The sequence below is a fragment of the Rhinolophus sinicus genome, chromosome 17 (assembly GCF_057876585.1).
Source record: "Rhinolophus sinicus isolate RSI-liver-muscle chromosome 17, RSI-T2T, whole genome shotgun sequence".
In the NCBI taxonomy this organism is placed as follows: Eukaryota; Metazoa; Chordata; class Mammalia; order Chiroptera; family Rhinolophidae; genus Rhinolophus; species Rhinolophus sinicus.
This window is the reverse complement of record NC_142517.1, coordinates 47,223,534-47,249,093: the sequence shown is the minus strand read 5'-3', so window position 1 is coordinate 47,249,093 and position 25,560 is coordinate 47,223,534. Positions and strand designations below refer to the sequence as shown.

Genomic DNA, 25,560 nt, shown 5'->3' with positions numbered 1-25,560 from the left:
AATAACCACTACATAAGATTACAAGCCTATTTCCTAGATATATTACTGTTCAAAATGCCAATAGGTAAATGACAGTTTTGGCCAGTTATTTTTGCATAAGTAATTATTCTAAGATTTTACATATTTTCAGGACCCAGATAATTTTAAGTATAAACATAACTAACATTTGTATAGCATTAAGATTTTATAAAACTTGTCACATTCACTAACTTGTCTAATCTTTATAAAAACTCTTTGAAGAAGAGACTACATCCTTTTTAATGCTGAAGACCAGAGCCCAAAAACCATTCTGTAAATTTCCCCAAAAAAATCATAGAAGTCAGGAATTGACTTTAGAATCCCTCTTCTTTTCACCAGGCAAACTCACCTAATATTACAATATTTTACTAAGCAAGCTTAATATTAGATTTCTTTCATCAGCATGTTGTCGTTTTTAGGTCCTGTATGCATTCTATTGGCTATACACCTAGGTGTTTTTTGGGGAATGACTGCAAATGGTATAGTTTTTAATTTCAGTTTCTGTCACTGGTGTTTCTTTTCTAATATAAGTATCCAATGCTGTGATGATTAATGTTATATATCAAATTGACCAGGCGAAGGGAGGCCCAGATAGCTGGTAAAACATTATTTTTCAGTGTGTCTGTGAAGGTGTTTTTGGAAGAGATTTGTATTTGATTCAGTAGCCTTAATAAAGAGATACACTTTCACTAACGTAGCTGAGCATCATTCAATCCACTGAGGGCCCAAGTGGAACAAAAAGGCAAAGGTAGGGCGAATCTCTCTCTTCTTCAGCGGGGACACCAGAGCTCCTGGTTCTTAGGCCTATGGATTCCTGGTTATACCAGTGGCCTCCTGGTTCTCTGGCCTTCGACTCAGACTGAGTTATATCATCCGTTTTCCTGGGTCTCCATCTTGCAGAAGGCAGGTGTGGGACTTCATGGCCTACACAACCACTCGAGCCAATTCCTGTAATAAGCCTCCTCTTACATATATCTATATGACCTACTGGTTCTGTTTCCCTTTAGCTGCGTCCTACAAAATTTAACACACTGTATTTTCACTAACTTTTCGATATTTTTAAAAACTTTCTTTCAGATTTCCTCTTTGACCTATAGATTATTTATAAGCAAGAGATCCAGTTGCTCCATATCCTTACCAATGCTTGGAACTTTGCCTTTTTAATTTTCACCATTCCAATAAGTGTATATTGGTATGTCCTTGTAGTTTTAGTTTGTATCGCTCTCATGACTCATGATGTTGTACACTTTTTCATGTGCTTATTAGCCATTTGTATATTTTTGTGTGTGTGAAGTGTCTGCTCCAGCCTTTTACCCATTTTCCCCAAACGCTAGGTTGTTTTTCTTTTTATTGAGGATTTACGAAAGTTTTTAATATATTAGTATATATTCTGGATACAAGTCCTTTATCAGATATATGTTTTGTGAATATTGTTTCCCAATTTATGGCTTGTTCACTTCCTTAACTGAGTAGTCTGATGAGCAAAAGTTATTAATTTCGTAGAAGTATAGCTTATCAATTTTTTTCTTTTATGATTATTGCTTTCCTAAGAAATCTTTACCTATCCTCAGGTTATGAATATATCTTCCTAAGTTTTCCAGTTTTAGCTTTTATGTTTAGATCTATGATCCATCCTGAAAAACTTTTTGGTGTGTGGTGTGAGGTAGAAGTTGAGGATTATTATTTTTTTCCATGGATAGCCAATTGTTGTTTTATCATTTGTTGAAAAGGCTATCATTTTCCTCATTAAGCATCGTTGAAAATCAATTGATCATATATGAATAGGTCTATTTCTCAAATCTCTAATTTATTCCATTGAACTATCTTTTTTGCTAATGCCGTACTCTACTTACTATAGCTTTATATTAAGTTTTAAAGTCAGATAATGTAAATTCTCCTGCTTTCATAAAAGATTGTTTTCATTATGCACTTTGAAGATAGATTTTGGCTACTGTATTTCAATATTCATTTTAGAATCACCTTGTCAATCACTACGAAAAAACTTCCTGGGATTTTAATTAGGATTGAAAGAATCTACACATCAACTGACAGTTTAACAATAGTGAGTTTTGGTCTTCTTTAATATTTCTAGCCATGTTTTGTAGTTTTCATTATAGAGATCTTGCACAAGGTCTTAAAAATTTACTTCTTAAAAATTTGTTTCGAAATATTTTATGCTTTTTGACACTATTGTAAAATAGAATTTTTTAAAACGTAATTTTCCTACTGTTTCCTGCTGGTATATAGATATAAAAGTAATATTTTTAAATTGACCTTGTATCCTGAAAACTTGCTACACTCATTTATTAATTCTAATAGTTTTTTTTGTTGACTGCTTATGACTGTCGATGTGAAAAATCATGCCTTCCAACAGGGACAATTTTACTTCTTACTTTCTAATATTTATGCCTTTTATTTCTTTGTTTTGTGGCATTAAATAAGGCTTCTAGGATAAAGTTGAAAAGTGGTGAGACTGGATATTCTGGATATGAGTCCTTTATAAGATATGTACTTTGCAAATACTTTTTTCATATTCTGTGGTTTGTCTTTTCATTTTTTTAATAGTGTCTTTTGAAATGCAGAAGTTTTTCATTTTGATGAAGTTTAACATACCAATTTTTGGTTTTGCTTTTGGTTCATTTATTGCTATGTTTTTCCAAGAAATCTTCCTTAACCCAAGCTCCCAAATATTTTCTCCTGTATTTTATAGATTTAACTCTTGTTTTAAGTCTTACATTTTAAGTTAGTTTTTATATATGATGGGAGGTAAGGGTCAAGGGTTAGTTTTTGGAACATGGATGGTCCAACCATTTCCATACCACATGTTGAAAGATGATCCTTTTGTGTCGAGATAGTTTTTATAATAAATTAAATCTCTGATGCAGGGATATTTAGATAATAAATAACTGTGTCAATTTCTGTAAATTGTGTTTTCAAAGAATTTGTCCATTTCATCTGAGTTGGAGAATTTAGTGACATAAAGTTGTTCATATTTCTTTATCTGTGGATAAAGTGACCACAGTATATAGGATCTATAGTGACCCCTAATACTGGTAATTTTTTAGTATTTCTCTCCTACTGGTAGTATTTTTCTCCCCCTTGATACCCCAATCTAGGTAGAGATTTATCCATTTTATTAATATTTTGAAAGAACCAACTTTTGGCCTTGTTAACTGTCTATGATTTGTTTTCTATTCCATTGGTTTCAGCTCACATCTATAACATTTCTTCTTAAATTGGCTGCAATTGCTCCTCTTTTTCTAGCTTCTTAAGGTAGAAACTTAGATGACTGATTTTAAGCTTTTCTTCTCTTATATACACATTTATAATTAGAAATTTCCCTTGAACCTACGCTTTCCCTTGAGTTCACAAATTTGATAAGGTTGGATTTAAATTACCATTCTGTTTTTTTCTCAAAATTTAGAAATGTTCAGTAATTATTTTTTCAAACATTTTTATTCTGCCCCTTTTTTCTTTTTTGGGAGACTCAATTAGACTTATGCTAGATAGCTTAATGTTGTCCCACACAGCACTGAAACTTCATTTTTCTTTAATCTTTTTTCTATCTGTTCTTCAGATTGAATAATTTCTATTGCTCTTTCAAGTCCACTGACAATTTCTTTTGCTTTCCTCAATCTGGTGTTGAGCCCATCCAGTAACATTTACTTTTCAGTAATTACATTTTCCTCAAGAATTTCAAACTCAAGAATTTCCACTGAGTTCTTTTTTATAGTTTCCATTTCTCTGCTGAGATTTCTCACATACTCCTTCACATCTTTCTTTAGGCCCTTGAAGATATTTATAATATCTGCTATAAAGTTTTTGTCTGCTAATCACAAGATCTAGATTATTATGGAGACAGTTATTATTGAGTGCTTTTTCTCTTGAGTACAAGTTACATTTTCTTCATGTCTGCTTATTTTTCATTACATAGTGGATTTTAGAAATAATAGGTTGTAGAGACTCTGTATTCTTTTATGTTCCTCAGAAGAGTATGAATTTTCATTCCACCAGAAGTTAACTTGGTTAGGCTCAAACACCAAACACTGTACTGCAACAGGCAACAACACAATCTGTTCAGTTCTTTTAGCCTCCTGATACTGTTTTACTGCCAAGCCCACTGGGGTCTCCCTGTACATGTATAGTTTTCCTAGCCAGCCAAAGATCTGGATGTAATTTATGTGCAGGTTTTAGAGTTCATTTCCTTCTGTGGCTCCTTCCCTTACATGATTTTCTCCTTTCTAGCTGCTCTTCCCTTGTCCTCTGACACCTAAATCCTATAAAACCACAGGCTCTCTGATAACCTATGTAGTACGTGAATTTGTAGTGCCCTCAGGCAAAAAGCTACACTCTTAAATCTTTCTTCTTGCTGATGACATCTTTCGAGAGTAGATTCTTTGCCCTTTTCCGTTTTTTTTGGGGTCATTCTCCAGTGCTTTCAAAGAGTTATTTTAAAAAATATTTTGTCTAGATTTTATAATTGCTATTTGCAGGAGGATTAGTCTGATCAAGTGATTCCATTATTACTCAATAATATTTATTTAAAGTCATAACTTAGCATCTACTATATGCCAAACATTATGTAAAATGGTACATGTGTACAAAAATCCCTATCTTCAAGGATACCATTTTGTGTTGGCTTGACATTATATATGTTTTAAATATATTTTTATGTATTAAATATATTTTATACATATAATTTATATATGAATAATACACATATCCATAGTCATATTTCTGTGCAAACAAACGAAAATGGACAGTGTTCTTACTTTTCTACTGCAGATCGTTTCTGTGACTTGCTCTTGTAATTTAATGCCATCTTTGTTTCCATTCCGGTGTATACAGCAACACCTGCAAAACAAAACAGTCCTTTAAAACAATCCCCTAGCATATTTCACAAGACAAATGTACGCACTAGCATGAAAGCATCTAAGAAAATGTATTGTCTGACAGTTATTGCAATTTGGCTTCCCTTTAATTTTGATTGGAATTTGTAAAAGGCTCTCCAAATCCAATTTTGGGGAACTCTAGTCACTTAAACTGCTGGATAGGGAAGGCATGGGGGGTTCTATTTATGAGTTATAACTGAGATACGTGAATGAAAGAGACACTATTTGAGTTGGAATTGATGGAGGAAAAGGATTTGGAAAGATCAAAATGGCAGGGAAGGCCAGTATAGTAAGAGCAAAGTGTTAACAAAGACAGAAATGAAAAAGCATTTTCTGTTAGGTTGGAACAATAGATTAGGACCAGAATTTGAAAGGCCCTCAATGCCAGATTCTGGAGTCCAGACATAATTTCACAAGCACTGGAGTGATAATACAGAAATCTGTCAGCATAAATAAACACAAGGAAAGTGTTATTTTTAAAATTTGTGCCTATGTGAATGACTCTGAGATGAGCAAGAATGACAGTAATAATGGGACTAAAACTGGGGAGTGAATGAAATTAGGCAAGATGAGCCTTGTAAAACACTTTGGAGTTAGACCTTGGTTTTAATTCTAGCTCTTCCACTTGTTAGTTCTGGGTCCTGGGCAAGTTATTTCATCTCTCTGAATCTCAATTTCCCCATCTTTAAATGGAAAAACAAAAAAACAAAACATCCTCACAGAATTGTTGTGAGCTTTATATGGAAAATTAACAAAATTCCTAGAAACAGATAATCAATAAGTGTTTATACCCATTCCTGAACAGTAAGATTTGAGAAGTAGTGTAGGATTCATCACGTCTTCTTCCTAAAGATTTGTCCTACAATTTTCACCACTAGCATTATTCCATAAAGGCAGGAATTACAACTCGAACAACAAAAGGCACAAAAATTATAGAAATGTGAAAAATCAGCCTGAATGATACAACAGAGTGGTGGTACCGAGGCAAACAATAGCAGACCCATCTAAAGGCATTCAAATACACATTTTCTTTTTAGAGCATGAAAGGGGTTACAGCTATGGAGATGAGTTAAAATACAGCAGTACGTGAGAGGACCTAAAAGCCTTGGAGGTTTTCTCTGGCTTTTGCCAAAAGAACATTATAATAGTTTTCTTTTTTAAAAAAATTGTAGTAAAATAGACACAATTTACCATTTTAATCATTTAAAAATGTAGAATTTAGTGGTACTTAGTGTATTCATAATGTTGTGCAACCATCCTCACAACCTAACTTGAAAAAAATTTTCATCTTCCTGTACCTATTAAGCGTCATTCCCCATTCCCCTTCACTCCCCAGCCCACTAATCTATCCTCTGTCTCTATGAATTTCCCTATTCTGGGTACTTCCAGCAAATGGGATCATACAGTATGTGGCGTTTTGTGTCTGGCTTCTTTTACTCAGCATAATCTTTTCAAAGTATGTCCATATTGTATGTAACATGCATCAGTTATTCATTTCGTATGAGTAAATAACTGTCCATTATGGATAGCCTACATTTTGTTTATACATTCATTAGTTGATGAACAGTTGGGCAGTTTCTACCCTTTGACTGTTATAAGTAGTGCTGCTATGAACATTCTTGTACAAGTCTTTGTTTGAACACCTATTTTCAGTTCTTCTGGGGTACATATCTAGGAGAATTGCTGGGTTACACGGTAATTCTATGTATAACTTATTGAGGAACTGCCAAACTGTTTTCTACGGCAGCTACAACATTTACATTCCCACAAGCAGTATATGAGGCTTCTAATTTCTCCACAACCTCACCAACACTCATTATTTTCCATTTTTTAAAAGTATATGGGCTTGTTAAAAAATTTTTTATCAGAGAGCCTAATAATGAGAGATAAGATACAGGAAAGAGAAGAGAACCTCAAAAGCTGTAAACATGCAGTGAATAACATATGCTAGCCAGTATATGAAGGGTCATTCCTGAAATGGGAAGAACTAGATGACAGCTAAGGTTATTATCGACTTCACAATTTGCCTAGAATTGATTCAGAGCACCGTGAATTAATTAATTGTTAATTAATTAATTGATCGATCTCCAAAGCAAGAACATTATTTATTCACCCATTTAATCCAGTCAGTACATGTTCCAACAGTACCTGGTATATAGTCATAGGTCAATAAGAATTTGTTGAATGAATGAATCAACAGTTTTATTCATCCAATCTAAGAATAATCATAACGGAATTATATAGGTGGTTTACTGCACATGATGCCAGATTATTATACTGGTTCTCATCCATCATGAACAGAAGTGCCAGAACTATTTTCTTAGCACTCAATTTCACAACTATATGCAAAAACAAACAAACATATAAGAGCAAAGTTCTAGTCTATTACTCAAAAATAGAGATTAAGAACAAAAACTACAACACAAAATTATATTAATACAATCTCTGTAAGGAAATTATCGTAGGCAAAAGTTAACTAAGTAATAAATTATCCAACCAAAAGACAACAAATGCTTTTAAAAATACTTCATATAAAGCATCAATGTGAATCTATAATTTAAAATTTTCAACATATACAAACCAAAAATTTCTTTTGTGTTTTTTAATCTGGCTCCACGAAGCAAAAGACTCTCTGGCCCCAGAGGTCTAGGAAAAAAAAAAGCAGTAAATACATTAAAAATTCAATTAGATTCTAAAATGACATCATCAGTAGAAGGTATCTGAGATATAGTTACAACACTGCTTTTATATAAAACCAAAATCTCAGCTCCTATAAAGCTTTCTAGGTCAGTCATGATATTAGTTACCATGATAAAAACACCTGCTTTAGCATTTCAGTTACTTTAAGGTCAGTGGCTCAGAAATAAAATTTTGCTGGTAAATAAACTCACAAAGCCACCAGATTCAAAAATTTTAAACATAAAACACAACAAAATAAAAGATTAAGCAATGATTTAAAAATGTTTAAAAGAAGGTGAAATTTTAAAATTTTGAGCAAAATCAATACACAGTTTTCAAAGAAAATAGTTACAATGCAATGTAAACATAAGTTGTAGCATGATTTGTATATAGATGCATGAGCTCTGAATAATTAAAATTAAATGGATTATAAGACGTAACATAGTAAGTGAGTTAGTACTTTTCTAGGCAAGATTGACACTACAACTTGACTACTTGCATTGCATACTTCTTGGAGTACCGGTCTTCTTGCTGTTTGAATTTCTCTCCATGAAGGAGATATAAAATGATAAGGAATAACTAGAAAGGAAATTTTATTTTCTTAGTGATAGCAAAACAATAAGAATCTATTATGTATAAATAAAAAAGCCTTAATTTTGTTGATATCCCTTATGCTTTCCTGAAACGTACATACACAGTCATCCAAATCGAACAGAATCTAAACAAATTCTGAAGATATCTGCAAAACCCAAACACTCTAAAAAATCCAATAGAAGGAAGGTCAGGTGTTTGGGACATGGTTAACAAATATGGTTTTATTAACTAGTCATATCTGGAGCACATTCCATAGATATTCCAAAATCAATTAATCAGGAGCCATAAAATAGCTCTTTTTCATTTGGTGTTGGTTCCAACAATGCATAGAAAAACTCTGAGCTCACACTGGCATATACAATTGTAATATAAGGTTAGAAAGCTTCAAATTAAAAGGTAACACATCAGCAAACTCTGATTGCTTCAGCAAAGAACATGGCTCCTTTTTTAACCATTCTAGGGGCTGAGGTAACATAACTGAGCTCTTCCTTTACCAGTCACAGTTTCGTAATGCAAATTAGACTATGTATCCTCACATGTATCTCACTATGTCACTACAGAAATCAAAATAAAACCTAGTCATAGTTATTCAAGCAGGGGGTCCTACACTTAAAAAGACCTTGTTACAGAGTTTATTGAATGTGCTCCTATGTTAATGTTTCTTAAAAATGTGAATCAGTGCTGATGCATGATATTTTCGGTGGCTTGTCTTGAGGATGTCATTTAAAAATGCTCAATTCTTTGTCAGTGACTTATTTCAAGCAGCCAATTTAATTGAACATGTGTCTCCAGAAAAGAGGTGGAATGCTAATTTGAATAGAAGTTCAAGGGATGATTCCAAGATTCATTCTAAATTTGATTTGTGGTCATGAATAACAATGTAATCTCATCCCATCAGCAAATCTTTGAAATGACCCAAAGCCTTTCATATAGGCGCCAGAAATTAACCTAAATATTGAAGGTGAATGTATCAAAACAACCAACCAATCAGAAGAGTAAATAAGAGGTTCTGGATGGTCCAGTAAATACTCTAATTTGTGCTGAATTATTTTGAAATAAAGAAGACCACAATATCTATACTTGTTAAACATTATAAAGACATTTTTTGTATTCTAGACTTTAAGTGTGGTGGGTAAGGATTTGAATAAAAACAGCTATGTTTCCTTTTATGTTACTATCTAACATTAGAAAAAGAAATACAAGTACACAAATGATCTTTCTAAATTATTCTGGTATCACTTCATGGAATTTGTTTCATCCTTACCTGCTGCTACTACAAATTACTAGAAGATGGAGGGCTAAATGCTTTTAAATGAATCCTTTTCTATGATATGCTGCTTACTTGGCTAATATATCTTTAGCTTTATTCTTACCTTACAATTTCTTCCATTTGTTGAGTTATTATCATTCGTCCCATGAATCTATCAAAGAATTCACCACGTTACAAAAAAACTAATAATACATTACTTCTGACATCAATGGGTAGAAAATTTTAGATACTTTTGGCACTATTTTTATACATGAAACAAACCAACCTTTTGTATATATGAGTGGTCCAATATTCATGTTAGAAATTATAAAAGTAAATGCTTATCACTCATTAAGCTTTAACATTTTTTTAATTCTTGCCTTCTCTATTCCAGTAATGAATGAGGTAATGAATGAAAACATGTTTTGAAAATGGTATGCAAATGTTATATATTATTACTATTTTCAGTTTCATCAGCATGAAAATTTATATTGCTAGATGCATACGTTAATTAGCCAACAATGAATGCTCACATATTTCATTGCAATTTACTAAATAAAACTTCCTGTGACCAGAATCATTCACTTATTCATGTATTCATTCAACCAACAAATATTCATTGCGCAATTACCATGTGTGAGTTAAGTGCTGGAAATAGAATAGTAAGCAAAAACCTCTCGGTGATCTCCAGAGCGTCTTTAACTTTTAGTTGCCTGAAATCTAGAGTAAGTGGCCTGTTATCCATGAATTTTCATAGCCTAGCCTTTCAGTTCTAACTTCCACTATCAAAACAGCTCCACAGCATAGTGAATTCAAGCGTATAATTACTTTCTATTATATTGAGAATTGAATCCTGAGTTGAAGCAAATTCTAGACAGAACTTAATGTTAATCATTTAACTAGGCAAAGAAATACTAAGCATTTCCTTCCAAATGTCCCTATTATTCTTCCTGTTTTCAGGTCACAGATGCTTTATCCCTTTTGGTTTCATTGTTTCTTGCTAATCTCTTACTTCTGCTTCCTTCAACTCCCTGTATCAGGGAGAAGTAGTGTTACTTTTACTATCTCCACTTAATGGAATTTTATGTAGCCTTGGTTTCAGCCTCAACTTTGGACTGATTCAAAGAACCAATTCAGCTACTGTCACCCTAGGCATCTTTCACAGATAATGTGTGATCACTCTTTTGATTTTCCTGAGCTAAATTCCAACAAGAGACCTGTATCCTTCAATTTATCTGTCCTGTTACCTTGATTCTAAGGTACTTCTCATCAGTTCATGCCAGTTCCATACTGGATTAACTCATCCTGCACTTTCCTTTGCCCTTTCTCCAACCCATAGTTTGATTTGTTTCAAAGTGAAAAGATCTTTATTCTCTTTTCTGATTATAGACTCAAGCACCACATTTTATAAAATGATTCAGACAATATAAAAAGGATACCAAAAGGGAAATAATCATGACTGGTAATCCTACTACTCAAATACAAACACTGCTAATATTTTGGGATATGTTTCCTAGGCTTTTTTCCAGTCACATATAAATAAATACGTATCTTAAAAACAAAAATGGGATCATACCATATATAATGTTGGTAACATTTTCCCCCCCACTTAGCATTTCCTGCCATAAACACAGATCTACATCATTATTTTTAATGGCTGCACATAATAGCGCATTTTTGATTACTTATATAATTTATGTAAATAATACACTACAGATGGAAGTTTGTTTTTTTCAACTTGTAGTCTAAACAATGCAGCCCTAAACAACCTGTGTACATATCTTTTCATATTTTCATTAAGATAAATTCCTAGGAGTAGTTTCATTATTTAGTTAGGAAAAATTCCTAGAAGTGGAAGTACTAAGTTAAGAGTCTAAAAAATTAAGAGGTGGAAAGAATAAAGAACTAAAGGATTAAGGAGCCAAGGAAAAGGATAATGGAGAACTGTGAAACAGACACCTGCTAGCGGCTGCTCCTCAACAAAAGGCTCTCCTCGTTTTTATTTCTTCTGGTGGTTTGGCAGAGTTCATTTCTTACTGTATTCTAGCCTCTCTCAAAAAACTATTAAGGAGGAATAATGTAATCCCATTTAATAAGTAGGTAACTAGAAAGGAATCAACAATGTTCAAGGGGGGAAGAATTAATAAATGTTTAGCCTTTCTAATAAAAAATAAATTAAAATTAGTTTTAAAATTATGATACTATTATGTACAAAATTAGCAAAAAATTTAAAACTATAATACTTAATACCAGTAAAATTCTGAAACAAAGAAGACCTCATAAACTTATATTTTGCTCATGACAATAAAAACTAGTCCAATGCTTTTGTAAAGTAAGTGTCAGTATGTTTATTAAAGGCCAAACTCTCTTAGGGCTTTAATCCAGTAATTCGTTTTGTGCAGTTCTGTCTGTTCTTAATAATCTAGTACTAGATTATAAACTCTAGGAGGCAATAGCTATCACTGTTTCTTTACTGTTATAGTCTCAATGTTAGTATATATGCTGCCGAAACGAGTGGAGGATTCTCAGTATCCAGCACTACGCCTCAGTTATTGGAGGCACTCGATATCTGATGAATGAATGGGTAATGAAAACATTCGCCCCTCCTTTGATCTAAGAATAATTTGGAACTCTATCATTCATCCATTCATCCAACAGGTATTTACTGAGTGTCGACGATGTGCCTGTTCTCCCTGTACCGTTTGCTACTATGTGCCTATGTGCCTACATACTGTTCAAGTACTTCGATTCAACAGTAGAGTGAGCTACACACAAATCTTGCTTGCATACGTCATAGACAATTCAATAAAAGGGAAAATTTAAGTGCTCAAAATTAAGTACATAAAGGTATTTATTCTTTCAGCTGTCGACAAACACGTAGTACGGCCTCCTACTTGCCAGATTGGTCCTAAGTGCTTAGGCCACGTCGGTGCACAAGACACACAAAGATGCTGACCTTTGAGTTTACCTTGTAGTTGAAGAGATAATCAGCAATAAACATAATAGGTAATTAAATTACACAGTATACTAGGAGGTATTATGCGTTATTAAAAAAAAAAAAGCAGGACAGAGTAAGGATTAGGCTGCAGTATTAGTCAAAGTGGGCCTCACTGTGGAGGAGGCTCTAGAAGGTGATCAAGGAGTTAAGACAAGGAACTCCTAGTGAAAAGGTGAGAGTGAACATGGCACGTTCAAGGGAAAATATGGAGGCCGGTGTAGCTGGAGGGTGAGCTCTTAAGAGGGAGATGGGTCAGAAATTAGGTCAGAGAGGAAAGCTTGTGGATAGGGACAATCAGTCAAGGCTTATAGATCCTTATAAAGATATGGGTTTTGACTCGGAGTGAGATGGAAAAGCCACTGCATGGTCTGAGCAGAGGAATGACATGATCTGACTTACATTTTAAAAGGATCACTCTGCTGGTTTTGTGAGAACAAACTGCAAGGGAAAGAAGACTAAAAACAGAAAAAGTGACGAGGATGCCTTTGAGAGCAGTAAACCAGGCAGGAGATGACGCTGATTTGGACACAAATAGTAGCAGTGAAATTGGTGAAAGATGATCAAATTCTGAATGTTATTTTGAAGGTAAGCCAATTAAAACGTTCTAATGGATAGGGATGCGATGTGGGAGGGAAGGTGAGGAAAGGTTAGCAGAGAGGGTATGGGGTGAGCCATGGCTAACACTATGGTTTTTGGCCTGAACAACTGGAAGGATGGACTGTCGTCAGCTGAGATGGGAAAGGCTATTGGCATAAAAAGTTTCTGAGGGAAAATGAGGAATTCAGTTTTCAACATGATTACTTTGAGATATTTACTAAGTGTCCAAGTGGAACCATAGAACAGAAAGTTGGATATAAAAGTCTGGAATTTGGGAAAGAAGTCTGGGACAGAGATAGAAATCTGGGAGTTAGCATGTAGATGGTCTTTACAGCCATCTGCTTGGCTGAGATCACCAAGGGAGTGTAGAAAGGAAAAGGTACAGGGAGAAGGGAAGAGGACCGAGGACAGTACTGGGTCACTCTAACACCAAGAAGTCAGGGAAGAGGAGAAATCAGCAAAAGGGACCAAAGAGGGACTAGTGAAGTAGGAGGAAAACCAAGAGCGGGGAGTGTCTTGGATGCCAAGTGAACTAACTGTTCAAAGAAGAGAAATAGTGAATTATCCAACCGCTGGATTTCGAATGTAATATTTATAATAGCAAAAGAGTAGAAGAGTTAGGTATTGAAATATTAGGAAATGCCTTTGTTCACACTCAGACTATTTCACAGCCATTAAAAATGAGCATTAAGAATACTGTGCAGTAACATGGAAAATCCTTTTTGTAATCACAAAAGTAATCCATATTCTTTTAAGAAATATTACAAAATTTACAGAACACAAAAGGTAAGTAAAAAGCAGCTGAAATTCTAACATCAAGAAATAACTAACATTTTGACATGTAATTCCAGGTTTTTCTTTCTCTCTGTACCTACCTATTTTTCTATCCTGCTAGTCAACTACCTATCAAATACACAGACACACACATTTTTTAATATAACTGGGATCATATGAGAGCTACACCTCTATTTCTTATTTAACATTATATGTATGCTCCTATGTCATTAAATTCTTTGAAAACATCATTTTTATAATCTACATATTTCTCTCATATCTATACCATATACCCATTTAAGCATTCTCCTATGTGGACATTTAAAATGCTTTCAATATTTCCGTTATATATGGTATATAGTAAAGTGACAAAATACAAATTATATATATCTAATATCTTTACAGCTACGAGTTCCTCAAAGACAGAAACTATGCCGACTCATCTTATTTCTCACTAACCATAATGAGCACAAAAGTGCTCAACAATAACTTGTTGAATGAGTGAATAAATAAAAACAGCAATAAATGTAAGTAGTGATACAATTATGAGTTATCTTTTCATTACAAAAGTCTTCCGCAGTAGTTATACTTAAAACAAAATATAGACTTTCAGTACGGAAGAGAAAAAGAGAACATAAAGAGGAACAGCTTATATTTAACAGTGAATTATTTCCTATTAGAAAAACTTTTAATTTTTTCCCTATTTTCCAAAATAATATAAAAACCATCCACTAATGCATTAGTCATATTTAATCTCATGTTAAGCTTATGCCTGCTTAATACTCCATCATTTTCAAGTTTTTAATAATTTTTTTATAACTCACCATTGTCTAAGACAAAGAAATGATAGCAATATAGAAATCTTAAAGTACTAAATTCTTCAGTTAAATCTTATAGTTTAAATGCTCTTAAAGCATAGGACTCAAATTTTTACAGTTAATTGGAAAACTATACCTCATTTGACTGATGAAAATGCAAATTTTTATAATGGTACTTTATGTATGTATGCATACATCAGGAGTTCAGGGAATAGTTTCAGGATACATATAAATTTGAGAACCATCAACATTTAAATGGTACTTTAAGTATGGATGAAATCACATAGAGAAAATGCCATTATAAATAGTATATGGATCCAGAACAAAGGTATGTAAGAGATATGGAATAGTTAATGACTAATGATAAGATTTGAAACATTTCAACCAATACAGAGAGATACATGATATGACAAGAAGCTGACAGTGATTTTTTACAATGTGGTTGTAATATATAGTCTATCACCAGTTATTGAGTAAAAATGAATTTAAATTTAGTATCTCACTTAAGTCGTTAATAATAAAAATTTGTTTCTACCATTGCCCACGATAATTAGCGTATCACTGAAAGATTATTTACATTATATTTCGTCAATTGTAATATTAAAAGTGAACATAAGGACATAGCCTTTGCCTTCACGAAGTATACACACGCACGATTATTTTTTTCTAAGGAAACAATCTTACTTCTCCTATAGCTACTATTATAGTTATAAAGCCAGTCCATATCAAGATGGAAGGTAACGGGAAAGAACGTTTGAATAAAAGCACTGTTTTTGAATTAAAACTTTGGATTAGAATTCTGGCAAGTTCTGCTTTAAGTCTTTTTTCCCTTTAATTCGTCTCCCCAAACCACCCGCCCGCCCCCATAATGTCTTCAATTAGCTAAAGGTTTCATTGTATGTTTATATTATAAAAATGATCTCTATAAACAGAACTTAAAATGAGTATGTTGACTATCACACTGTACCTGTACAAGTCTGCTTCTGGTTGCTGACATTCTATCACAGCTATAAGAGTGTCCAAGTTGGCAACTGTTTGTAATACTGCTGTTTCTGGAACTGCCACATGTGTCTAAAACAAAACAAAATAAAAAATTTAAATTGCAGTTTCAAGATCCAAATGGACCTTATATATCATCTATTTCAAAATCTCTCTTATCTAAAAAAGCATCAAATATTAAAACATTTTGTTTTTCCTAAAAACACTTTCCATTTTTAACTTGACTTAACTAAACCATCTGAGGCCAACCCTCGAAATAAGTATATAACAACATTACTTCTTTTAAAAAAACTAAATTTTTAAGTTCCGGTAATTTAAAAAAAGTCTCCTTTACCAGGAGAAACTTTATTACCTTAACCAAAGGAAATATCACTATAATCCAAAGACATTTTGTTCACCAAGACAAACACTCAAATATATATATATGTGTATATATATACACACACAAACCTTCAGGTTAGTTTCTCCATCCAAACTAGCAGTTGTAATGTGACAAGAACCATCAGGTCGATCTGAGGACAAAAGCACCAAATCTGCAGGGAAAATTTCATCTTTGGCTATTCGAACAATATCACCCACCTATGAAGAATTTTGGGGGAAAGTGAATATACTTTTAAAAGGCAAGGACTTATTTTACTGGGTTCTAAACAAGTGGTCTATCACAATATTTTAATACAGGAAAACAGGCTTTTAACTAAAATATAATCAGATCAGAATTTGTGATACCACAATACAGTTGATTTCCATTATTTACTAAATGCATACCCGAATGTTTTTAGATCTAGTTTTAACAAGGCCACCACTTCGAACAACATATACAGGAGCTCCATTTACTTCATTATCTGAGTTATGTCGTAACCAATCTTCATATCCCTGTAAATATCAAAATAATAAAAAAGTACCCTTTTTAGTATAATTAGAAGATACTTTTATTAAATGAGAAAAAGAAACATAAAAATTTCCCCAAACCATTTCATTCACCAGAATTATATTAGACTATTTTGATGCATATACTTATAGGTATATGACATTCATTTGCACTAGAAACACTTTCTTTCGGTTTTCATCACACATATATTCCCGATTTTTATAGTATCTCTTTGTTACTCCTTCTCAATTTCCTTATGGGGTTCCTTCTATGTCATCTTTACTGGCCCTTCTTCACCCTTCACTTTCTCACTACAAGATTTCTTCTATCCCTGTGTCTTCAAAAATTCTGAAATGTATATCTCTAGCTTGTATCTTTCCTTTGTACTCTAAAGTTGAATATCCATGTGTATTCTTTTTTTTTTTTTTTTTTTATTCCATGTGTATTCTTAATATCTTCATTTTGATGTCTCATGAATATATTAAACATTTCAAAACTAAATAGATAATGTTATCATCCCAATCTGTTGCATTTCCAGTGTCTCCCATCTTGCCAAATGACATCACCATCTGCTGTGCTGCTCATACTAGAAATCTGGGGAGTCATTTTTGATTACCTTTTTGCTAACATGTATTCAGTCAGTAAGTTCCACTGTTTCTACATACAAATGATATTTTAAACATAAAATATAAATTCACAGAGCACTACAGACAATAAATAGAAAAAAATGAACAGATTTTAAAACTGAGGTTGAGTTCTTTCACTTTCTTAAACAATAGATCAACAGAATTATAATTTGTACAAAGCAAAGCAATATGGTAGGTTACATGGATCATTATTAAAAAGGGAGACATAAGCATTGCACAAAGAATATTTTGATTAAATGTTAAGAAGTGGCAAATTTTAAGTGGAAAAGACTTTTTGTGTTATTTTAGAGAAAATTCAAGAACTCAGAGGTACAGTACAAGTACAGATAACAAAATGACATCGATAGCATGAAGTGACAAAAGTAAGGTATAGAATGTGTTGTGTTCTATGCTATCATTTGTGAAAAAAATATGCTTGCCTATGCAAACACTCTGTATATGGACTAATGTAAAAATAATGGCTCCCTCAGGGGAGGAGAATTAGGAGACTTGGGGTTAGGAGTATAAGAGACTTTTACTATATGCTATTTTGTACTGTTTCCATTTTTTTAAATATATACATCAATTACCTAAAAATATTATAAAACTATAAAATATAAAGCAAATATTAAATAACATTTTGAAGGTCTATTTTTTTTCAGAAGAAACCTTTTGGGAAAGCATTCTTAAGATACTTAAATTATATTGGCCCCACTTACGATGTGGTGTGTCAATTTTAGAGAAATTCAATTGAAGGTCAAAAAAATCTCTTCTGAAATTGTCAAAAAGCATACTTCCTTTTATAGTCAGATGACATTAACAGCAGAGCAATAATAATAAAAACATTATCTTTTTTAACACAAGTTCAAAAATTCTAATTCATCCTACATATTACTGCCAAATTAATCTTTTCAAAGCATTGTTTTAATTCACTACGCTGTTCAAAACCCCCTTAATAAAATCTCAATGCTTAAAACAAAGAATCTATCAGCCTGCTTAATTTACCAACCTCTATTTCCATTATTACCTTTTAGTAATAAGTATACTTTCCTATACAGGGTCATATATTAGTCAGATATATCATTCCCCAAAATAGGTCTTGCCGTTACTTCCATTTGGGCCGTTACTCAAGTTGTTTGTTGCTACTTCACCTTCATCACCAATTGTCATTTTACCTATATTCCAAGTCTCATCTCTAATAATGTTTCTGCCACAAAATCTTTCTTGATTATCCAGACAAAGCGTTCCACCCTTTCTCTGCAAACCTACAGAGCACTGGCTCTTCCTACTACATTATTAAACTGTAATTATTTCTGTGTTTGGTCTTCCGTTCGCTACTTCATAGGTTATAAGCTCACAGAGGGCAAAGACTGTTTACCAGAGCACTATATCTTGATTCACACAACTAGAGAGAAAACTTCATATGCAAGTATGGCAGGCAGAAGTTAAAAAAACTAACAACTTTACTCAAAGTATAAATAACTGATAATACAGCTTTTCCTATTTTGATAAACGTGCAAAAGGACAAAGGCAGACTAAAAGGGGTGAAGAGAAGAATGAAAGATTGGAGCATGGCAACTTTCATTTTCACAATTTTTCCAAAATTTGTTCGAATGATCTATAGTAATGGACATAAAAACCTGAACAGTATATTCTAGTATGTTGTGTTTTATTAAATGAGCACAATTTAGGAACAGTTGTTACAGAACAGAAAACTCTGCGTCCTGAAGTTGTAATGGGAGAAAATCCTTATATATCAAATGTTCTCTTTGAAAATTATATGATCTTTTATATTTTCCCTTTTGATTAAGTTGTCAAGCTCTCATGTAAATTTAGTACTTAACTGCAATACCCATCGTAACACAGATTTGAGGTATAATCATCCTGATTCCTACTTTTAGATTTTGTGTTTTTACTTAACCTATTTTAGAAGGACACAGAATGTCAATTATTACTGTTATTATTATTGTTATTATCACGTTAAACTCTCCCATTTTGCAGATAGTAAATTCACCAGCAATTTTTCAACTTGGCTAACGGTATCACATTCCAATTAAACCCAGTCTATATTTGGCCAAATATACATTGGGAAACAGGACAAGATGTGTTGCAACATTTTACACTGCCTTAAAAAACATTCAACTATTCAATAGATTCACTAATTCATTTATTTATCTGTCAAGCAAATTATTTACTGAAGGTCCAATAAGTACACAGCCTTGTGGTCACTGGAAATAAACTGGTTTATAAAACGAAGTCTCTGCCTTCATAGAGCTAAATATTCAAATGAAGGCAACAAACTAATAAACATTTATTCACTAGAACAACAGGTACTGACAAACGACATGGAGAAAAAAACAAGAGTAGGAAATTAGAGGGTGACATGGTGATCAGGGAAAGCCTAAGCTATCCAAGTGGAAATGTTGCACAAACAGCTGTATGTCAGGAGTTCAGGGAATAGTTTCAGAATACATATAAATTTGAGAACCATCAACATATAAATGGTACTTTAAGAATGGATGAAATCACCTAAGAGAATACTACATATAGAAAATAGGTCCAATGGAAAAATGTGTTAACGCTGATGAATTAAATGACATCTGTAAACCCAAGTAAATACATAATTGTATGAAGTGATATGGATGCTATTGTCTTACATAGTCTCCACCAGAACAGTGAAGAAACGGAAATCAAACTTTTAAAAGCAGTAGCATGATATTCTGACACTAGATACAAAATGTAATTGTTTATCTATGGACTGCTCTTACCCTTCTTATGTAAGTAACGAGGAATATCCTACATCCAAGGATTATAAGTGTTTGTCAATTTTATTTCCATGGCAATTTAAACCTTATCCCTAATCTTATAAAACGAAAATTGATCATATTTACACATGGGAATTCCATTAACTCTCTTTCAGATGGAAGGGACCATCTCTGTATAATTGAGCCCCTGCCAAGATTTTCTAAGTGGTAGCTATAAACACCTGACATTTCTATGAATTTCTTTATTTCTTACTCGATATGTTTACTCAATAATACTGTTTTTCCATACCTAAATTTACCAATTCAGATACCAATTCTATACCTAGAAATACCAAATCAGAATTTGATTGAAGCTATTTCCCCTATGATACTACTTTACATAAAAACTCAACTTCACCAAAGAAAGTGGTAAAAAGTAGGAAAACACTACACAATTTTTATTCAAAACGTTCATGTCAGAAGTGCACACTCTACTGCCCATAAACATATCCCTCTTGAATTGTCTTTCCTATAAATATTGCCAAACTCTACAAAAATGATGATAATTAATTTATTTAATATACAAATTGGTTTGTACATATAAAATGCTTGTTTTTGGATGCTTCCTAGGTGTGTCAAGGGAATGACATATTTTAATAATGGTAATCAAACTATAAGTCACCAGCTACCTAAAACAGAGTGGCTTAACTCAGTTTCATTTTACCATATACAATATCAAAAAAATTTGCCTTCTTATGGAAATTATTTTCAGAACAATAGAGGTTACTTTGGAGTGGACATATTTAGCAAATTATGATTAACGGGGGAATAAGAATATAAAGTATTTCATACCTGCTTTATGGCAGTTACTGTTATCACAAAGAATAATGGAAGTCCACTGGTAATTGGGCTGGTAGGTGTATCAATCATAAGCTGGATTTTAAAAAAAAGAATGCAGAGTATTATATATTTATATTGTACACATCACACTATAACATCTTAAATCTCAGACATATTGGGATTTCTGGTAACACCATATAAAATGTGTATCATGGTCCACAGTAAAACAGTAATAGGAGAGACATATTATGCAGTGAGTAGAGTTTAGTTCAGTTTCAGAAGTTCACTTTGCTGGCTATTACATGGGGTTAATAGAATATCTAAATCTATTATATACCCACAAATATTGCTAAGGTAGACTCAGTCACTCTGCCTTCTTCACACAGAGTACTTTAAGTTTTTCCTCAATATTTGCCTAGGAGTGGAGCTACAACTGCTCAGAATTTCATTTCACTTTTCTTTGTCCATCCTGGTAAATATTGAAAAGTCTTTCAGTAATTTTTACTCTGGGATTCAGAATAAACTCAGAATGGGGCTAGGAAAAGGGTTTTTCTTCCACAAGTGATTCTGTTACATCTTAGCAGAGCCAGAGGGTACAGCTTGGAAAATAATACGACAATTATGATCTAAATCATACAACTGAGGTTTCAATAAATTGCTGGAGAAGTTTTTGCAGTAATTACGTTTGGTTAGTTAGAAAAATGGATCTAATGATTTATTAATGTTCCCTTATGCCACATAGGTCAATTTGATTTGTTCTATTCCAGAGACAAGCTGAATTCCTCATCTTATTTAGTAATTTCACAAATGCATGTGTTACATGGACATGGTTAGTATAAATTTCTCACTTTTCCGAGAAAACCAAGCTGATGTTCTGTTGATAGAAAATCAGAAGTTTCTTCTCTGTTCATGAAGGAAAACAATTTTTTTTTAAGTAAATGTTTCCTCAAGTGTTAAAATAATAACTTGACAAGTTTTTTTCTCTTTTGAAATCCCAGGTTCTACTGAGAGAAAAGTTCAGAGTTCATACAAAAATTCAATGCCACATTAAAAGAGACTGCTAAGGTACTATCAGAAAAGAATAACCTCTTTAAAAGAAAATAAGTCTTGACTTATACTCAAGTTTCATAACCTATCCTCTTGATATTTTGATGTTAGGAAAAAAGCACAATGTGAAATTAAACTGTTAAACAGCAACAGCTTATAATGAACACAGAGTTAAGAAAATGATCTGGAAAAATAAATCTATACTCATGGGGATTCTTAAAAATTAAAACTTTTAAAATTAAGAAAGTAGAATTTACATTAAAAAAAAAATTTTACTTTGTACCACCATGGTTCTATAGGCAGAAATGTGCCCAAAACATTGTTGTATATTAAAAGCCAAAATATTTATATTCTGAGGAAAAACATCTGAAAGATGATGTTATTTTCTTGGCTTTGATTACAGTTATCAGCATCACAGTACTTCAGTGATGAAACAAAATACAATTAATCTTAAAATTTATAGGCTAGTTTGTAGAAACCTAGATGTGGTTTAAATCATTGTATTCACTGGGGAAGCTCTGCAGAAGAAAATAGTCCCATCGTCAAATTATTTAGAACGCAGTGTAACTTTTCCCTGAAGACATATTTTCAGAAATCCTATCTGTGAACTTCACAATGTATTGAGTGATAATGCTTACCTGAACCAAAAATATAATAAGAAAATAAAAGTTTGCCACTCTTCTGAATTGTTCAAATAAATTTTTTGGAACAAAATTCCACACAGTATACTAAAAAAAAGAGAGAGAAAAGAACAATGAATTAATATTTAAAAATAATACATACTATATAGATATAATAATAATACACGTGAGATCAGATATACTAAGCCCTTAGACAAATTCATGTAACTCTTGGTTTGACAGAAACTATCTGGTTTTTAGAGTTTCTGGACTTTTATTCTATTCTATTTTCTTTCTTTTACTATTTACTGGTAATTTTAATATAATTTTTTTAAATGAGATAAACTGTGATCTATCGATTTTGCTATGAAATTTTTTATTTTTTAGAAACTGGAGGTGGTAGATCTAAATAATTTACTTTGGATTCTGGTTACACCAAACTAAACCTAATGAAAAAGATAAATAAGAGCTGATAGAAATGCTAACACCAGATAAATTTATTTTACATTTTATTTAGCTCAGTGTCAGAAATAGAGGAAACAGTATAATTATTCAATTATTCTTTGTTAAGTAGAGAATATGGAAAAATAACCTAGAATATGAAAAAGATGAAAAAATAGATAAGTGATCACTGGTATAATCACCAAGAAAAATCTCATAAAAGACATAAAAATCTTTCTCAATGTCAATTTTGAAAGTAAAACAGTAGAGTATAATGGTTAAGAATATAGATGGTAGTGAGTTAAACTCCTGTGGCCTAAGTCCTAATCCAAAGTCAGTAAGTGACCTTGGACCTAATCTCTCTGCGCCCCACTTTGTACCTTCATAAAATGAGGCCAACAATAAACATATTGTAGAGGGTTGTTAAAAAGACAAAACCTGGCTCATATTAATTGCTATGTGTCTGTTGTTATATTATTAATCAGCTTACATTATTAATCAAGCCTATATATCATAGGGGCAGGGTACAAATACAGCACAAATTTTACTTGTGTCCCCCACTAATCACAACACAAGTTCCTACACAAAACAGGGAAACACTTACAGCACTACTACTTTACCCTATGTACATTCTCCAAGTAGAAAGTAAAATCCCTGAGGTTAGAAACCTTGTTTTATTTATTGCTCTAACCAGCACTTACTCTACTACTTGGAACATAGTTGGCAATTAGAACTTTAGCTGATTAGATAGATAGATAGATAGATAGATAGATAGATAGATAGATGGATAAAGTTGAAAAAAAATTTTTGTTTCAGATAACTATCCTGATGTCAAGCAATGAAGCCTTAATGATTATGATAATCCAAGGTTTTTAAGAGACATTTTACCTAATTTTCTCTGGTGCAAGGTAAAATGGTTCTAATTTCTAAATTTTTGTATGTCAAAAGTTCACTTTTTAATCAGTTGGTTTGCGACTTGAAACACCCTTTCCCATATGAACAATTTTATAAATAGGGTTAGGTTCCCAGGAGAGCCCACAAAAGCTTATCTGACCCAAGGGTATATAAAGAGTAGTATAATACCTAACAACCTTTCTTTCATAGGTGAAATTATATTTTCAGTTCTAATCTGGGATATCTGAAACATATTTTCCTGCAGTAGCGGCTCCAGATTCTGGAATTGGGAATTAGGTTCAGGGCCCTAGAGAGAAGAGAGGTAGATAGTTCCTGGAACCAAAAGAAGTCACTGCTCAATGCCTACATCTGAGACAGTGGGTAACGAGGTCAAATCATCTCCAGCTGATACTAACTGGAGTAAAAACACAGTTGTCCTTACAGGGGTCAGAGTATTCCAGGTAACTTCCTCAGTTATCAAGGCCAATGTATAAAATATGTAAGAATTAAGTTGGCACTGTTCTAAGTTTACGTCAATCTATTTAAATTATAGTAGTGACAATATATTGTCTTCCAGAATCTTAAAAAGAGCAACTACGTAGATTGACAGTAAGGTCATTGGGTTCAGGATATATCCTTCAATAATGCAATCGAAAAACTCAGAATAAAAATTTCTTAGGAAAACTACCTTACAAATGCTAGGAATTGTTTCCAAGTTTTCTGAAATACAAACATATTAAGAGATTGAATTCTGTGCTTGTCCTGTCATGTATAGAAAAGGGACTCTAGTAGAATAATATTAAACAATATGAAAATATTCTAAGAAAAATAATGATTTATTATGCTTTAAAATGTTTTAAATTATTATGTAATAATGGTCAAGAAAAGTGAATTAGAAGTATAACTTCTCTGTAGTTATGGATATGACTGTAAAATTAACCTTTTTTCCTCCTAAGGTCTGACATTAGAAAGGAAACCAAAATACAGTTATAAAATTAAATCTTTTCCAAACAGTTTAAATTTAAGATAAAGTAGTTGCTATGGTAAATTAAGTAAAGACGTATCATACATCTACAATGTACAAGACACTTGCACTATAAGAGAATCAATTATAAGTCCAATATTAAATAGAGGCGATTGAGACTAAAACACCAGTAGCTGCATTCAAAGTTAAATGAAGGGATATACAAAGAATTCAAAGGAAAAGCCGTCAGTAAGAAAAATTTAATAAAAGAGGTCATATTTGACATGAGCTTTAAGAGAGGAACATTCAAAAGGCTGAAAATAGGGGGCAAATAGAGGGAGAACATCTGAGGAAGAAGAACAGCATGAACAAAGGCAGAGAGGAGGGAAGTTTATCGTGGCTTTGTGGGGTAAAAGATAATACAGTCTGGAAGGCGTTTCAGGGAACAACGGGAGTGAAAAGGTAGTATACAGGAAATAATAAGTCAGCCAGCCTCATTTATGGTCAGGACAAAATTGACACTGTCTATATAAATATCTACATTCTTGAAATTGTGGTCAAAAAATGAATTCTACATTTCTACAGAAACATGAAACCTACAATCTCTGCAAGAACAAAATCTATATTAAAAAATTGTGGTTACCAACATGAAATCATAGCAAAGGTACAGTGGTAGGTAAGTTCAACATGAATTTATGGCATAGCAGGTAATCTGGCTTGGAAGGAGTTTAAGAAAGCAGTAGTGGAATAAAGAAGTAATAAGGAAGTAATGAGAGAGTCCTCATGTATGCTAAAAAAAAAGGCAATGTTTATTTAAATATCTACATTTTTAAACTGTAGTCAAAAACATTAAACCTAATACGGTTGCATATGAAAACAGTCATATAAAGATATTAAA

General features: G+C 32.7%; 1 protein-coding gene across 5 annotated transcripts in view; it reads right to left on the bottom strand.

Moving 5' to 3' along the window:
- ATP11B (ATPase phospholipid transporting 11B (putative)) overlaps window positions 1-25,560 on the bottom strand; it is a 98,944-nt gene that overhangs the window by 52,793 nt on the left and 20,591 nt on the right. For 3 of the 5 annotated variants that reach the window (XR_012494943.2, XM_074328454.2, XM_074328448.2), the window contains exons 3-10: window positions 22,382-22,471; window positions 20,709-20,789; window positions 16,384-16,491; window positions 16,069-16,197; window positions 15,587-15,690; window positions 9,557-9,604; window positions 7,492-7,556; window positions 4,791-4,872 (exon numbers count right to left, since the gene is read on the bottom strand). Coding sequence is in view for 4 of the 5 variants with exons in the window: in XM_074328454.2 (XP_074184555.1) it covers window positions 4,791-4,872; window positions 7,492-7,556; window positions 9,557-9,604; window positions 15,587-15,690; window positions 16,069-16,197; window positions 16,384-16,491; window positions 20,709-20,789; window positions 22,382-22,471 (707 nt within the window). In the remaining variant the exon portion in view is untranslated. Of the gene's footprint in view, window positions 1-4,790; window positions 4,873-7,491; window positions 7,557-9,556; window positions 9,605-15,586; window positions 15,691-16,068; window positions 16,198-16,383; window positions 16,492-20,708; window positions 20,790-21,544; window positions 21,696-22,381; window positions 22,472-25,560 lie in introns of those variants that run through there. The other 2 variants (XM_074328476.2, XM_074328466.2) reach the window with 2 other exon arrangements.